Source organism: Ciconia boyciana, chromosome 3, assembly GCF_034638445.1.
Source record: "Ciconia boyciana chromosome 3, ASM3463844v1, whole genome shotgun sequence".
NCBI classification, from domain to species: domain Eukaryota; kingdom Metazoa; phylum Chordata; class Aves; order Ciconiiformes; family Ciconiidae; genus Ciconia; species Ciconia boyciana.
The window spans coordinates 109,811,041-109,828,113 of record NC_132936.1 but is presented as its reverse complement, the minus strand read 5'-3'; the positions used below and the strand labels follow the sequence as shown (position 1 = coordinate 109,828,113).

Below are 17,073 nucleotides of genomic sequence, written 5' to 3'. Positions count from 1 at the left end.
CGCCGCCGGCCCATTTCCTGGAGGGCCGCCCTTAAACGCCGCCCGCCGAGCTCGGAGGGCGCTGCCGCCGCCACCGCCCGCCCTCCCGCCCTGCCCTCGCGGCATGCCCACGCCGGGAGCCGGCGGCGTGAAGGGAGGCGCCGTCCACCGGCGCCGCTCAGCCGAGGCTGCGAGGAGTAAGCGGCTTTTTTAGCCTCCCGTTGGGACCGTTTTCTGACTGAAACCGCCGGTGCGGGTCGCGTAACGGAAGGCGGCCCTCGTGGGTGGGTGCTGGAGGGGAGCGAGGCCAGCCAGGCCGTTCCCCGGGCCCCGCTGCCCGCCCGCCCAGCCTGAGGGGGTATGCGGGGGTAGCCCGCGCCGGCAGCCAGCTAGCCAGCGGCTCCTCCCCTGCCCGTCCCCCCCGCCCCAGCCTCGGTGGTCGCTGCGGAGCTGGCTTCAGGCGGCCCCAAGATGTTCAGCTGGCTGGGCACCGACGACCGCCGGAGGAAGGACCCCGAGGTGTTTCAGACGGTCAGCGAGGGCCTGAAAAAGCTCTACAAAACCAAGCTGCTCCCTCTGGAAGAGCACTACAAGTTCCACGAGTTCCACTCGCCTGCACTGGAGGATGCCGACTTCGACAACAAGCCCATGGTGCTCCTCGTGGGGCAGTACTCCACTGGGAAGACCACCTTCATCAGGTAAAACCTGGCTCTCTGCCTCCCTCCCTCTCGGGTGTGCCTGCACCCTCGACACCCATGGGCCGTGGTGGGGCAGAGGGGGGTCTCAGCTACCCGTGCTACGCCTGGATCCCTCTTCTGATCCCCCTTCTGTGTCCCCGGTGCCCATCAACAGCTTTCAATTGAAAAGCCACCTCAACTCTGAGAGTGCTCCTTTGCAAGGACGGAGTGAGCGAGATGTCCCATGAAACACCAACGTGGCAAAAAGTAGCCCAGGGTAGGGTTGAGGAGTGCAGGCAGGGCATTAGTGTGGAGATGTGAGTCACTCGGGGCCTTCTTCTCCGTTCAAAGTGCAAAGGCTGCAGGAAGCCTTGCACAGGGTGTCCCTGTGACTGCTTGGGTCAGGGTAGCCCCTCTAACAACCATTCTTTTCAATGTGAGGTAGCTTTTGGGTGGTAGTGCAACCTATGGCCTAGGGAACCTTAAAGTGGGTGCTTGGGTTTGCAGTGGTGTGTCTCACACTTGTGCCTGTCTTTCTCTGCACTGTTCCCAGAGGCAACATGCAGAGCATAGTTTGAGAAGTGTGTGTGCACAAGAGAGACCTCCCCATCTTCAGGGCTCCAAAAGTAAGCCCTGATTTAACTGTGTCATGCTCTGCTGAGATGCTGGGAGCAGCAAATTTTTTCCTAACTGTAAAAAAAAAAAGGCAGCTGCCAGCAGCAGGTATGATGTGAAACTGTCAAAGAGAGGGTTAAACTTTTCCAGCTGGACTTGGTTGCAGGGATCTCTGTTCAGTCACACTGCTAGTTCAACTTGCAGCAGCCCTTCTCTTGGGATCATAGCTGAAGCTGCGCTGTCTGCATTTCCTATGTGATTCATAAGCTTAGCGTTAAATTCCAGCCTTTTTCTGGTGTGGCTGTGTTGAAATCTGTGGAATTACCCCAGTGTGAATCTGGACGCAAGCCACAAGCAGCCAGCCCTTTGTTCTACCAGTATTTCTTGGTGGAGGAGGGAGCTGTGGAGAGTAGAGAGTTGAATCAAATTGACTGTACCTCTTCAGGCGTGACCTTGAGAAATGCGGGGTGGGGGGTGGGGGGGGAGGCCTGTGTGCTGTAATGTTCCTGCTACTTAGTGTCCTGGCTGGGAGCCAAGAACAGAATGCATTTCTGCTACTTTGTCATGTACCTGGCAAACAAAGTTTGAGTGAAAGGGCTTTTCTCATGTGAGCAGGTCAAGTAGATGGGGAAGGGGCATGAATGACCCTAAGATGGACTTGGCACATGGTTGGAAAGGGATTTGCTCTTCTGAAAATTAGAGAGGCTAGCTTGGATAACACAGTTGTCTGGTTCCACCCCAGATCTTTGTTCTGTGACTTGGTGCTAAACCTATTTGAAAGGCTTTTTCTGCCCTCTGGGTTACTGACACCTCAGAGCAGAACTTCCCCTGAACACAAGGAGGTTGCTGAATATCCATTCCTGAGGTCGCTGACTGTGTAACTAGAGCATCTCTTCCTAATACTTCTCTCTGGATTGCCAGCATCAGCTTTTCCCTGCAGTCTCACCTGTGTACTGTTGTTAGCAGAGACTTCCTGCCTTTGCCCCTCTCCATTCAGTAAAGTCCTTTTTCTGTAAGCCTGAGCTCCTTTTGCAAGAAGTTTAGGTGCCTAAAGCATGTTCCAGGCAAAAGGAGAAGATTGAGTCTTTGCTTCTGGGGGATAGCAGCAACTCCTGATGTCAGCAAGCTGATCTGAGCCTGTCTTCAACCAGTGTGTTTCATTCATGCTGATCTCCTTATCTACCAGCCTTCTCTGTGCACAGGGCTGGGATGAGCCTACCCAGGGATTATGGTCAAGCAGAAGTGACCAGGAATTTCTGCTTCACAGGAGTGCAAAACAGACCTGAGAAGGCCTTTTGGGAAGGCAGAGTTCTTTGTGTAAAATAGTGCATAAGAAGGTGAAAGTTGAGAACTGTTGGAGAAGCCAGGGTCTTTTATAGTAGGAGTGTGAGGGTCTGGTACTCCAGTATGATCTCAACCAAACAAAGGCAGGAGGTGCCAGAAAACTGAGTGTTGCTTGTGATAGGCTTCCAGTGTGAGCTTGCAGGCACTGGTCACCAGAGAGCTGGGATAAGCACCAGATTAGCATCCAGAGTTATTGTGGGAAGGCAAGTGGGAGCTAAAACTGAGAGCAGGGAGGAGTTAAAGGGGACTGGGGGAGGAAGTGGGAGGGGAAACAATCATTATATCTTGGTATTAGAGTGAAGCAAGAAAACAGCCTCTGGACATCTCTTCCATAATCTTGTCAGGATGGGGGATAATTAGTGTTATCCCTATGTATCCACTCCACTCTTATATTGCATCCTGCTTGTACTGCCATGCAATTTAGGGAGATGACTTGGTGCTGCTGAACACTCATGTGGAATGAACTCAGTCCCAGTTCACCTGGATCCCAGTAAACCATTAAAAAAGTGGACAAAGTACCTTAGTCACCTACCTGAGGTGGGTTTGTCCCCCAAACATCTTTCCTTGTTCTTGGGGAATCTGAGGTGAAACAAGGGAGAAATGGAAGGCCCTGAAGCACCTAAGCTGCAGCATCCTGCAGTGAGACTGCTGTCTTGTCAGGAGCTGATGGTAGAGAGAAGGCAGTCAAGGTCAGCAGTGAGAAACATTCCTAGAGGCTGAGGAAGGAGGTGAGTCATGTGGGTCAAAGCCAGTGTAGCGAGACCAGAGCACTGGCTTGTTTTCAGTGGAACCAGGCTGTTCTCTCCCCTGCTTTCAGGGTTCCAGAGCACTGAGCCTTACTTTGCTATGTGGAAGATAGTGTCATTAACTGCAGCTTTTCCATTCTTGCTTCCTGCTGTATCCTCTCTTCTTGCTCCCTCCCATTTCTCTCCTCACATACATTTGGCTGAGGCTTTTCTGCAGGGCTGGGGTCTGAAAGGCTGTGATAGCATGGCAACACCTCCACCTGGGACTATCTGACAGCCACAGCAGGATGCCACTGGAGCCTGCCTCTGCAATGTTATTGCTTTTTATGTTTCCTGTAAGAGGGTGGGAGTACAGGACAGCACATTACTCTCCTAATTAACTTAGATTCTGTGGTCTTTTCTAAAAATAATCCTGGCTTCTGTCCAGCCATCCTGCTAATAAAATAAACAAGCCTGCCAGAGCCCTACTAACTGTCAACATGGCTTGCTTTTCTGGTGTAGCCACCCCTTCCTCCTATAGCTAATAATTTACACGTCCTGGCCTCTCTAGACTGTTTGTCACAGGCTACACACAGAGCTCTAGAGTGACCTCCCTGTGTGGCCCTGAACCTTTCATCTCTGCCTGCACCAGGCAGTTGTCACCATTTCCTCCTGCTCTGCCCTTCTTCCCTTTCCTGCTCTGCATCACCTCTGCTGCCACACACAGCATCCTGCAGGGCTCCTGCATGACTCATCATGAGCAAACGGCCCCTTCCCCCACATCCTGCAGCACTCCTGCCTGGAGAGCCTGGGATCTCCTCGCCTGGCTCCTATGCTGCTCCAAATCCTTCTGGGAAAGGCTACCCCAAGCCAGGCTGGCACTAATGCAGCTTTCCTGCCCTTGTCCCTCACCTCCCCCCTCACCAGGAGCAGGGACAGGCCTGAAATGGGGCAGACAGCTTGATGCACCCAGACACTTCTTCAAAAAGCAGATTGGCCATAAAAAAAATTCATCTTTTGCCTGGCACTCTCTGCAGGCTTCCCCAGCCTGGCTGGAGGTCATTCCCCCAGGCCCTTGAAGGTGTTCAGCTGCTCAGAGTAAGGCATGCTACACTGGCAGGGGAAACTGCTCACTGTAGATTGGTGTCTTCCACAGTTTTTGTTTGCTCTTCTCTCCCAGAAATCCCCACAAATGTGACAATTGCTTATGTTCTCTAGCTTGCTTCTGTTAGCAGAGGCAGCCTGTGGTACTGCCTAGCAGAAGTGCCTTCCCCCTATCAGACAGTGTCAATAAACCCCCTTGTATTTGTCCTGTGTACAATGAGATTCTTGTGCTGCAGACACCCTGCTGCACAATATGTCCAAATCTTCCAGAGATGCCTCACTTAAAATAGATGCTACAATACTAGGCAGTGCAAATCTTCATTGCTGATTTCACACCACTTGTTGTATGTTAAGTCAATTAACATTCTCTTGTAGCTACTTCTATATGAGAGTGCTTTTGTTGGGATTTTTGGGGGTTTTTTTAAGTCTTATACAAGAAATAAACACAGAAATGCTTTGAAACATTAGCTGAGTGGAGCCATGATAAAATTCTTAAGAGCAGCCTGGCTGGAGGAGGAGTGTTGCTATTATATGCAGGACTGTTGCTTAGACTTTCTTGGAAGCTTTGTCTATAAATGACAAACAAAAACCCCAGGCTTTTTTTTTCCTCCTGTTGCTCAGAAGCTATCACATTACATGTGCATCTCAAACACATAAAAAACAAACAGGTTATTGTTATGGCAAGACTGTGACCTGACAGTGGGAGTAAGGGGTGTTTCTCAAAGCACTTCACTTATTGCATTTGACAATTGTTATCACTACCTGTTTCTTTTCTCTCTAGTACTTGCAAGGGGAGAACTCAAAGATTTATTTCTGTGGATTCAGTGAATGCCCATCTGTATATAACTCTTAAATATACTGTGTCAGACCAAAAGTGAAGTACAAAGTGGGAACAGAGGAAAGCCAATAGCAGTGACTAGCATCGCAGCAATGTCCATCAGGGGCTAACATTTTTGAACTGCCATCCAGGAGGCCTGAGCTTAGTTTCCAGAGCCTGGCCAAGTGGCTTCTAACCTAGCAAATGGTGGTTTCAGTGTAAAGAGCTTTCCAGGGAATGGAGCCAAGAACATTCATATGATAGTCTACAGAGCCCTTGGTGGGAGAAAGGTAGCTCCTCCTTGTTCTCAGCTGCCTCAAGCTAGAGAGAGAAGTTACTGTAGCTGTCAGGAAGGTGTACTGTGATCCCCAGCCAGGGAGATGGCACACACCGGCATTAGCTGCAGTCTGCTTTTGTTAAGTAATGACCCACTTTTACAGGGAAGTTTGAGGAACCACTGTAGAGGCTTTAGGTAGATAGGATGTATCGACTCTAGTATAGGAGGTCAGAGGGCTGTTCCCTTCCTGGAATCCTTCCTGGATTATTTCAGTTTTTTGGGAACTGCTAAACAGCTACTGTTTCATCTCAGAGTTGCTCCCATTAAAAGAAGTCACTTCTGGTGGTGTTCTGGTGGAAATCACTTTGGATGAAAGATACAAGAAAATACATGATAAAATACCAATAAAGGAGGTAGTCAGCTCCTAAGGGAATTATGGATATAGTTGCTGGAGTTATTCTTGCTGCAGCCATTCTCTTCATTAATGTGTACCAAGCCAGATAAGTAGCAGTGACTTGCAGCATGTCCTGGGTGTACATTTGCTTGTTTTACCTCTAGATCCAGTTGATTTGACCTTGCCCATTGGGAACTGAAGATGCATTTGCTTACACAGTGTCAATAAATAGCTCTGCTGAACAGCCACAATACTTCTGTTGTTCCTCAAACACTGGATGGTGATCACCTCTGTTAAAATGATGGTGAAAGCAGGAACCCTCAAAGTTATCACAAGCCTTCATGCCAGTGGTCCTGTAGTTCCTCACACAGGAACTTACCCTCTCTGATAAGACTCGCCAGAGTAAACCAATGCTGGTTGTTAAACACGCTGGTCTCGGTCATGAAAAATCCTCAACCCTTCTCCCATTTCCTTTTGCCCTATCCCCTGAATCTACTTTTAACATCACAGCAATTCTATATTTACCTTTCTACTTCTACTTTCTACCTACTAAAGCAACAGAAGGGGAACTGCCAGCTCTCTGCTGGAAAGCAGCAATACAGTATTATACTAACTTCCATAACCCAGCAGTCATTATGTTCTTTATGTAACAATCCAGAGCTTATCACCAGGTCAGGTGGTCTGATAGCATCCCATACTGAGGGCTAGACCAGCTCTAGCTCCCTTTTGCAAGCCACATGGATACAACGGTCTTAGTTTTCAGCACAGGACCAGCAGGTGGGATGTTTTCTGCACCCACACATGCAGACCTGACCTCAGTGATGGCATTTGGCTCCTTCACAAGCCAAAGAGAACTGTCACGTGCATGCCATTGACCCACCCTCAATTTGGCAGAGTAAGTCAGGATGTGCTGCCAGGGTCCTATTCAAAGTCCTACAGCCCCATGGGTGACTATCTTTCCCTGAAATTTGCCAAACTGTACCTTCAGGGAGGCTGCCAGAGACTCTCTAATAAGGGATGCTGTGCTTGCTGTGCTATTTAGCTTGATAACAAAATATTGGGATATTCTCTGCCACCCATGTGCTTAATGCTCAATATGCTTGAGGAGTTTGTAATGCAGACCTGCGGCTGCATTGCAGAAGCATACAAGAAGGGAGACTTGAGGCTTCAGCAGTCAAGTACAGGAGAAGTTGGCATTTGAGCGACTGATTTGGACTGGGGGCTAAGAACATTAGTTGGATGAGTCTGCTGAAATGAGCAGCAGTGAAGTGATTGATATTGGCATCAAAGGCCAGTAAGGTTTCAGGATTAAGTCTGTGATTGCAGTGAACTGCTGTTTTTACTTTGCTATGCTAAGTCTGTTCCAAATGTCTTAAGGATTAAAATACACAAAATGATCAAACATGATGAGACTCTCTTCCCAGCAGCTATAATCTTCTCAATTTCTTAATCCACCTAAAATAAGAAAGCTTTAAACATGGAGATCCTAAGTAGAAAAGCTACCACAACATTTATCAAATGATTCAGTCACAGTGCTAAAAATAGTCTAGGAAAGATCCATACTCTTGAGCTTCATAATTACACTGCAATCTTCAGTGCAACTCATTTAGGACTTAGGCAGCTCATGTCTTATGCCCACACCCTGTTTTTTTTGCCTACAGGTACCTGCTGGAGCAGGATTTCCCAGGGATGAGGATTGGACCAGAGCCTACAACTGATTCCTTTATAGCAGTTATGCAAGGGGATGTGGAAGGAATCGTTCCTGGAAATGCATTGGTGGTGGATCCCAAAAAACCGTTCAGGAAACTCAACGCCTTTGGCAATGCCTTTTTGAACAGGTCAGTACTCAACAGCTTAGTTACTCTGGTGAATAAAGCTAGAACCTGATGAGCAGCATAGCTAGCAATTTAAAGGGATAAAGCATTACACTATTCTACCTTTTTCCCCTCCATCCATATGGCTGATGCAAAGCCATTCCAGTCCTACCGGGTGCACATCAGTCACTCACTGAAGGACAGATTAACAAATTCAAGTGAGACAAACCTTCATGTTATTTGAACAAACAAAACAAAAAACACAGCACAGCTTGTCAAGCTCATCCTGTAGGAGTCTAGAGGTAAATCTCTTTATTACACTTTGTTCTCCCTTGCTTTTATATTCATAGCATCTTCCAATCTGCCATCAGTTCAGTTCCCTGAAATTAAATAGTCCAACCAGATGTAGCCACTGAAGTCAGTAGAGGACTGGAACTGGCACACATGCATGTCTTTGTTTTCTTGCATTTTTAAACATTGCTTGAATGTCCCTCTTGTAACAAAACCAGACTCCCTCCATTCTGATGCCTTATACATATAACCTCAGGTGCAAACTGATGACAGCTCTAATGTCTTTCCTGTAAAAAAAACTGTAGTGGGGGTTTTGGACACTGACTGTGACATCAGGAATGTGACCTTTCCATCCCCTAGACCTAGGCCAACCATACTGAGTTTTGGATCTAGGCCTTGCAGGAAGCCAGCAGCACACACCCATGTCCTAGATGAGCACAAACTGTGCTACAGCAGGCAGATAGGAACAAACTGTCTGACTACACCCATCGTCAGTGCCTTCCCTGGTAAGACAGAGTGGGAGACTTTGCAAATATGGCAGCTGCTCAGCCAAACAACCAGTAAAGCTGGACTTTGGCTCCCTTTCTAAATTCTGTGCTTAGAGAGTGTCTATCCAGAGAGTGCAGCATCTCCTACCAGTGCTAACCACAGGAGTGCTGGTGTAGGCTGCAGCGAGACAGGGAAGGGACCTGCAGGGAAGCATGGGAAGAAGCTTAATGATAGAAGAGCGACCTAGCTGGAGTCACTACTATGCAGAGAACCTCAGAGTGACTTTGGAAGCAGTTATATGATCATTACACAGGCTCATCATTCAGCTACATCAACATGGTCCTGCACCAGAGAGACTTTGAGATATTTCCAATATTTTATAGGGCCCAGAACACCTGTACCTGGCTAACAGTTAAGTCAGGTGACTGCCCACTCCCTGCACCAGGGGAAGAAGGTGGATTGCCCTAAGAAAATAACAGGCCTCCTGCCTGGAGTGCAGAGATAGTAGATGAAGAAAACATAATTCAGAGCAGCTCTGCTGATAGCCAAGAACAGCCACAGCTGGCAGACAGTTCAGTCCGGAGGAGAAGCAACATCAGGAGTAAGGAGGCCAGGCATGGAGGGCAAATGCTCCTGAACTGGACTGATTGATGTGTCCTGAATGCAACTTGCATGTAATACAGCAAGAGATCTCTGTGTCCGTTAGCCTAGTTCACTGTATCATGCCGTGCTCTTGTTACTCTCCTGTGAGGAAGGAGTCAAGTATGTGCCTGTGAAGACAGCAGGGTAGAGGGGCACAGCAGCGATTCAGCAGCAGCAGAAGTGCAGTCCTGCTAGCAATGCAGGGAGTAGCCACAACAGCTAATTAACCCCTTTTCTGCTGGCAGGTAAGAAAAAAAGGGGCAATGATTTCCAAACTGGCAGAGGAAGACATGCTAAGGGGGTGTGAGCATCACAGTGCTGAAAATGCAGATGGTAATACCCAGTTAATTAGGAAATTAAGCACATGCAAGAATTGACTCAGAGGGCCAGAAATTTAGCAGCTGTAAGTCAGGGTGCACCCACTGGACTGGATCAAGCCACCTACACTTACCTCTGTTGTGGGTCTGGCTTCTTGGCAAGAGACAATGCAGAGCTGTCTCTGCCTTGCACATATCTTGCTGCTGCTATTTGTTTACTAAGGCGCTAACCTCAGCTAGGAGGCTGTAAGCAGGAAATTTAAAGAAGGGAGGTAATCTCAACGAGCAACCCCTCTAAGCTGAGATAGGAGAGTGACTGTGGGCAAGTCCACTTTACCCTTGGGTGGTTAAAGGTAATGATTGGCTATGGGCACTAGTGGAAAGGAACAGAGCAGCACAAGGCAGTAGCATTCACATGGTCTCAGCTGAGATGGCAGCCCGTGGCACCCTGTCCTGTGGGGTGCAGAGCCCGCCGCTCCAGGGGAGCGAAGTGGAGGAACAGAAGGAGTGAGCATCCAGCCTCAGCTGGTACTCCCTTCCCGGCAGAGACTGGGATTTGCTGCCTTCCAGGAAGCAAGGGAAGAGTGGTACAGTCAGGATTTGGCTGGGAGACAGCAGCTAATTGTGCTGCTCAGAGCCTGTCTCCTCCCTCCCTTCACTCCCAGGAGATGGAGCGCCTGCCCATACCTTCCTGGCTAAGGGCAGAGATAGGGCTGACTAGCTTCCCTGGGGCTGAAAAGATAGCAGCTCTGCAGTACCATGCTCTGACCCTGTCTCTTGTCCTCCTCCCGATGCCCAAGGTGGTTCCTGGGTATTGAGAGAAAGGCTTGTTTTCCTCACTCCAGCTCTGCTGGCAGTACCCCAGCTCTGGAGGGATCCCAGCAGAGAGATTACCGGTTGCACCTCATTATCAGGAGGACTTGTTTGGCACCAAGGGCCTGGAGCAAAATCAGGAATCTCAACCATTACTTTCATATCACATTGGCTTGGTTGCAAGATTCCTCCCACCCCCAAAGTCTGTCTTGGGAAGCTAAGGTGGAGTCAGTCCCACTTTTGTGTTGTAAACAGCAGGAGACATTGTGATTAACAGGTTCCTCCTTCACCCCCATGCTCCGCCTGTAAAGGCAGCAAAAGTCTAGTTTGGCACCATGCTCTTACCTTCATATGGCCCCGGACAGAATTAGGTCATGCTCCCTGAGGTCCTGCAGTTCTGCTGGGATGGCAGGAAGGCAGCAGCCTTAACAACCTTGCCAACAGAGCCAGAATGCACTTACTCATGCTGACCTTCTATCCGAAATCTACTGTGGAGTACTTTCCCTAGAGAAACTGGTGAAAAATCCCCTTGCCTGAGCCATTTAATATTAGACCGCAAGGAATGCTCAGGGCTATAACAATGGAGAGCAAACCTGGGCTGGCAGGAAAGGGGAGTAACGTGACCTCCTGAACCTTTTGTTCTCTGCTGCTGTGCCTGGCACTTAACAGGAAAATCAAGCATGCCCCCCTCTTCTACCTGAGGTGTTACACATTCAGAAATGCTCCCTTGTTGCCACCTGCCAAGCTGTGGATGTGGGAGAGAGGGGCTGTAATATGTGGTCTGAAATAGCTGACAGTTTAGGAGAGAAGACACTCATCTAACCCATGAGGATTCACTCTTGTCAGAATCTTCTTGGAGTCATACAAGTAGAAAAATTGGGATGAAGTTGTAGCATAGCCTGGAGGAGGTCATAGCTGCAGGAACTTCAGCATAACCAGCCACTCGTCAGAACGCTGCAGAGCTCTGTCTGCCTTGACTGCATCTAGTGGCCCTTGTGCCAACTCCCATCCTTTAGGTGGTTCTGCTTCCTCCCACAGTAACATGTTTTTTATGCCTGGATGTCACACCACCCTATTAATATGCATACGTACATATACACACACATATTTATAGCTACCTGGAATGCCATCACAAAAAGGCTATCCATGAAATGCTACCAGGATCCATGCTAAGTGGATAGGCTTTTACTGTCCTTTGCTGTTACCAGCAACTGAAATAGAGGAGCTGCAGCCCACTAAGAACAAGCACAAGTTACTCTTCTTAGGCACTGATTTGCATAGATACAAGATGGGGAACAACTAGCTGACGAGCAATTGCACAGAAATGGAACTGCAGAGGGGGGGAGGAGTGAATTACCAACTGAATCGAAGTCAACAGTGTCATACTGCTGTTAAAAAAGCAAACATCTTACTGAGATACATAAACAGGACTGTCATATGTAGGAGGTCAGGAGCAATCCATCCACTCTGTTCACCACTGACGAAGTCACAGCTGGAGTACCACATCAGCTTGGGGCATCATGCCTGAAGAAATATGTGGAGAAGTTTGAGAGGACCCAAAGGAAAGCTGCAAGGGTCTTCAGGGATTTAGAAATGAGCTGGAAAGGCAGCTAAAGAGAACTGAAAGAGATGGGGGGGGGGAACTGTTTTCTTCAGAGGAAAGACTGATGGGGGACGGCATGACAACAGTATACATTGCGACAAGAAAGGAAAAATACATCATTTTCCATATCTACTGCGTTTGAGACTGAAAGGCATTGTAGCATGGGAGATTTAGATTTAAGAAAAAGAGGTTTTGCTGTAAGGATAAGTAAGTAATGGAGTAGACTCCCAGCAAATGCTGGTGAGTCTGCATTGTTATAGATTTGAAGAACACTTTAGACAAACATCTGAGGCAGGAGGATAGACTAAGCAACCTCTTGAGATCTCATGCTGCCTATGGTGCAAGAATAGCTCACTTTCTGTCTAAGACCAGATTTAAAAGAGAATTAAAAAATCTTACAACATTGCTGATTTTTTTTTTTTTTAAACAAGTTATTTCAGTTCACTTGAGTTCAGGGCTCTGCAGGGGAACGCTTAAGCGAAGAAAAACAAATACCACTTCTTGCTAAAATCAAAACAGCAAATGAAAACATTTGGATTTCCATTAATAATTCACAATTTGGGGGCCACATAAAAAAACCTGTCATAGGTCATGACTGAGACCCACGTTCCAGAAGCAGCAAAATAATCAGAGAAAGTGCTCAGTTCTGGCTTCTTTCTCATTTCATTGAATCAGGAGTAGCTCCAAGCTCCAACTGAAGACTTGTGAGATCAGAGCCTGGCTTGTCCCATGCTGCCTGTGATGTTCAGCACATCATAAATACCTTTTGCTTTTATTTTAAACACATTTATTTTCACACAGGTTTGTTTGTGCCCAGCTACCCAATCCTGTGTTAGAGAGCATCAGCGTCATTGATACACCAGGAATCCTTTCTGGAGAAAAACAGAGAATTAGCAGAGGTAAGTCTTCCAAATGACAGTAGTGAAAACCAAAGGGATTCTACATGAGTTTCACCTCAAGCTGTACAAGCTGTAGACGGAAACACTAGTAGGAACCTCTCGGAGATACAGCATGACTTTTCCAATGTCCCTTTGGACTCTATTTGCAACCTGCTATACAGAACGTAAATGTTTTCAGGGAAGGTTGCTGACAAGGTCAGTAGTGGAACAGATTTCCATCAGAAAGAGTCAGTTAATACCTATCTGCTTTGCAGAAACACTTGCTTTCAGTGACTTATTGATGAGCCATAGACAAGGCTCCCATGGCAATCAACCTGGTTTCTTTCCAGTTGACCTAGCAGGTTTCTTGCACTGTCCAGGCTTCCTAAATCTAGCACAGGACTGGATTGGGCTTAAGAGCCATTGGCACCCAAGTTCCTCATTGCAGTGGGGAATCTGGAAATCCCGGGGACACTAAATGGATCTGATGACTAATACAAAGTCTCTTAATGAACTTCTGAGTGTTTCAGGCTGGCCCTCTGAAGTGGGTAATATCTTGATACTTTAAACCTAACATCTGTGGGCATTTTCTTACTCTGTAAGGTGGTGGTGGCGGCATAGCTCACATTTCTTGCAGGTTCCTTAGACAAAGCTGGTAGCTATGCATCATTTCGTTGGAAGAAAGCAGTAATAGCAGCATTCAGGTTTGAGAAGATCAGTTCTCATTCACACCGCCTATTAACAATGCACAATTAAGTTTCAGCAGCACAGGCTCTACCCAAAGTCCTGAGGCCTTTCCCATATGTCAGTGTTCTGTCCCATAAGATTTCTGATGACTCGTGCCTTTCCCACTTTTATAATGCTCCTTTGCATTGAAATTGTTCTTGGAAACTTCCTTTTCCCTTTTGATTGAGCAGCCACCTTGCACAGAGCCAGGTCTTGTTTGTTTTACTGGGATCTTCCACCACAGGGACCTTAGCTAAAGAAGTGTCAATAAAGCTATAAAGGACAGATGGAGTTAGTTAAAAACTCACATTAAACTTTTCCAACATGGGTCTCTGCACTGCTAGGGGATCATGAATTCCTTCCAGGCAGTCTACAAAAGGTAGCAAGATGCACAAGCCTTCATCAGAAGGTTGAAAAACATGCTGTGCAAGCATTCCTCCCTTCAGCAGAAACTGTTTAAAAGTGGTGATAAACAAAAATTTGCATTATGTGGTGTAAACATCTTTCAGTCAAAAAATGCCACTGAAAGCAACCAGTTCTCTTGTGGAACTATCACTGTGAAGAAAACTTGCTTAGGAGGAAATATTTTTGTTCTTAAAGGGAAAAAAAAAAAATACTTTGAGTCAAAATGGACCCATTTCAAGTCCCCAAAAAAAGTTTCTATAGCTCCTTCCCCAAATCTCCTCACCAGTTCAAATTGTGAGATATATTGCAAGATTTTTCCTATTTTCCAGCTCTTTCCAGTACTAAAAATATCCTCCTGCGAAATGTACTGGTACTTCTTGCTCCTCCTTTTGCAAAATTTCTCTATCAGCCTCCCAGTGGGCCTTGGTGTCCCATTCCTGCAGCTACTCTAGTAAATGCCAGCAGTGCCAGAACACACTGATGCAAAGCTGTGCACTGTTAGGAAAGTCACTGGTGTACTTTGACCTGAGCCAATAATGCCCCTCCAAACATCTGGGAACAGCTGAAGGAATGTTCCTCATAAGCAGAGAAGGCTAAAGGGGGTTCCCAATTCTCTAAGCTTTTGCACACTATACCTATTGTAGGGACTGGAGGCCTGTCTCAGCATGTGGGGCAAGTTCTTCCTGGACAGCTTTTCTGCCCATAGTGCAATTAAGTGCTTGTGCATTGGCCCTGTGACTACAGTGTGTGGTCACTCCACCTTTTTGCCAGGAGGTGAGAACACTAGATGGAGCACAGCCATCTCCTGCTCATCCTACCATCCCAGGAATTTGCTCTAGTACACCTCCAACCAGAGAAGAGGGCTGTCACAACCTGGCTGTCAACTGACCTAATCAGTTGAACCTAAAACAGTTAAAAGTACAGAGTAGGTGGGATCTCACTATGTCACCATTTATATCCAGGACAGCCTGAAACTGCTCATGTGGGCCACATCAGATGGCCTTTCAATAGCTACAGGACAAGATCCTCATCTGGTTTAGATCAACATAGCTTTATTGAAGCTGGCAGAACTCCAGCAATTTCTGTCTGCAGGGGATCCAGCCCAGGGAGCAGAAACAGTCAAAAGAGTGCTGAGGTGCTTGTGTTTAGGAAGGGCTGCTGCCAGGCATTGGCTTGAGCATATCTCAAGGAAGCTGGTGTTTGAAAGGGAGTGCTCCCCTCCCAGCTCCCATGGAAGAGGAATAGGAAAAAGTGGTGAGGCTGGCACCAAGCTTACGAGCCAGCTGCCCTCATTAGCAAGTTGGTTTTGGAGGCAGATAGAGCAATAATGTGGTTTCTAGGCAGAAAACAAGACAGTGCTGAAAACTGCTGATGCAACAAAATGCTCCTGCCCTTCTATACCTTCCCAGTCTGCTCAAGATTTCACTTGGGAACAAAGCAAGACCTGAGGGAGTCTTACAGAGGTTTCCCAAGAGACACTTTGAAGTTTCTTAACTGCTGTGAACCAGGGAGCTCTTCTTACCCCCCTTGTTTGCTAGTAGTAGGTTTTAAGACCCTCAGACTGGTGTACCTGTGATGCAAGGACAGGGAAGGGAGGAGATAGTAAAGCAGCTTTCTGTCATAAATTTTAGGGGAAAAATAAAGATGCAAAATATGTGGCAGGCTTTCCCAGCCTGCCCATCCCATGAGAACCAGCAGCATTTCTAAAAATAGGAAATTCACTGGGAACATCACAAGTCTGTCTCCTTTCCCATTAGACATCAAGAGCATTAGCTAATCTATACAGTGCCAGCTTAGCAGAATACCATGGTATCAAAGCTTAGCAATCTGTGAGGGCCACCTTATACCCCTGAATTTCAAGGCAATAGCTGTTCCTGTTATTGCATTCACGTTTCAAGGAGCAGAAGCGAGGAAACTGGGTTTAAAGGAATGATTCAGGGGCCAAAACCAGGTTCTGAAGCTTTTCATTTGTCTGAACTCAACTCTGAATTAAATTCACTGCCTCGTTGCTATTGGAAAGACTACCATGACAGATAATGCAATCCCTTCCCCAATGGACAGACAGCATGCAGAAGCAGCAGCGCACCAGTATTAGTGCTAGCAGCAGTCAGTCTTGTGTAGCCAGAAGCAGGGCTTTGCAAATGGGTAGCAAGCTTTTCTCTGAGGAACGCTGTATAATCCTGGGAAACAGAGCTTTGTGCTGGCTCTCTTCCAGGACACCACTACATGATTGTAAGAGCCAGCTTCCCACCCCAGAGCAGCCCATGAAGTTTCCCAGTAGCAGACCTGCAGGTTTAGGCCTGTCAAGCAGTTGAGGATGACGCAGCTCCTCATAGCTGAAGTCCACATCCCCTTGGCATTCAATGAGATCACCAGCACTGACACAGCTGCTGCTCCTCTCAGGCTTTGGTAAAAAGTGTAGCCAAGGAGCTGCCTGCTACTGAGTTCGTGTGACTCATGCACTTCTTTGTGGTGGGCACCCATGGTGTCACAGGTGTGGTAGCTAGACCCCCTAGGATATACAGGTTTCATTTACAGTCCTGGTAGGAAGTGTTCCCAGGATGTCATGGCCCAAAGCATCCTGCCCATCACTGCTTCTGTATTATCCTTGCCTGGAGAACAGCCATTTCTCTTCTGGTCTTTTTCACATACCGGGGCATGGATCTATGTCCACATGTAAAGAACTAGTCATTGCATTGCCTTAGCCCTTGCTCTGTGTCCTTTCTCCTTTCTTTTATTGTTTCCAGCTGAGCATGAGGCAGCAGCAGGCTTCAGAGATGCCCATAGAGGAGGTATTTGTACCAAAGCAGCACAGTTTGGCTGCTTTGACAATTTGATAATAATATGGATGCTATCCATTTGCAAAACACTGTTCTGATGTCACATAATGAGCCCAGGCCATCCTGCTGGGAGGGAAGATGAGAAAGGGATGACTGTACTGAAATAAATTAGGACAAAGGGGAGGACCACAGGTCATGTCATGTAGTACAGCAGAGCCAGGGCAGGAGTTAGGACTTCTGATAACTCATCATCTTGAGCAGTCTGCTGTGCTAATTGAACCACCTGGTAACAGCAACTCATGCGCTTCAGTAGCAGTGCCATCCCTGGGGGGCTGAGCCTTACATGCTCTGCTAACCGTCAGTCTCAACCTACACATGCCCTG

The 17,073-nt window shown here is 47.4% G+C and overlaps 1 protein-coding gene across 1 annotated transcript in view; it reads left to right on the top strand.

Moving 5' to 3' along the window:
• The first annotated feature begins 23 nt into the window (after positions 1–23).
• Positions 24–17,073, top strand: part of EHD3 (EH domain containing 3) — a 30,465-nt gene continuing 13,415 nt past the window's right edge. The window contains exons 1-3 of the mRNA XM_072857066.1: positions 24–677; positions 7,594–7,770; positions 12,703–12,800. Of these exons, the coding sequence (XP_072713167.1) occupies positions 451–677; positions 7,594–7,770; positions 12,703–12,800 (502 nt within the window). The 5' untranslated portion in view covers positions 24–450. The remainder of the gene's footprint in view (positions 678–7,593; positions 7,771–12,702; positions 12,801–17,073) is intronic.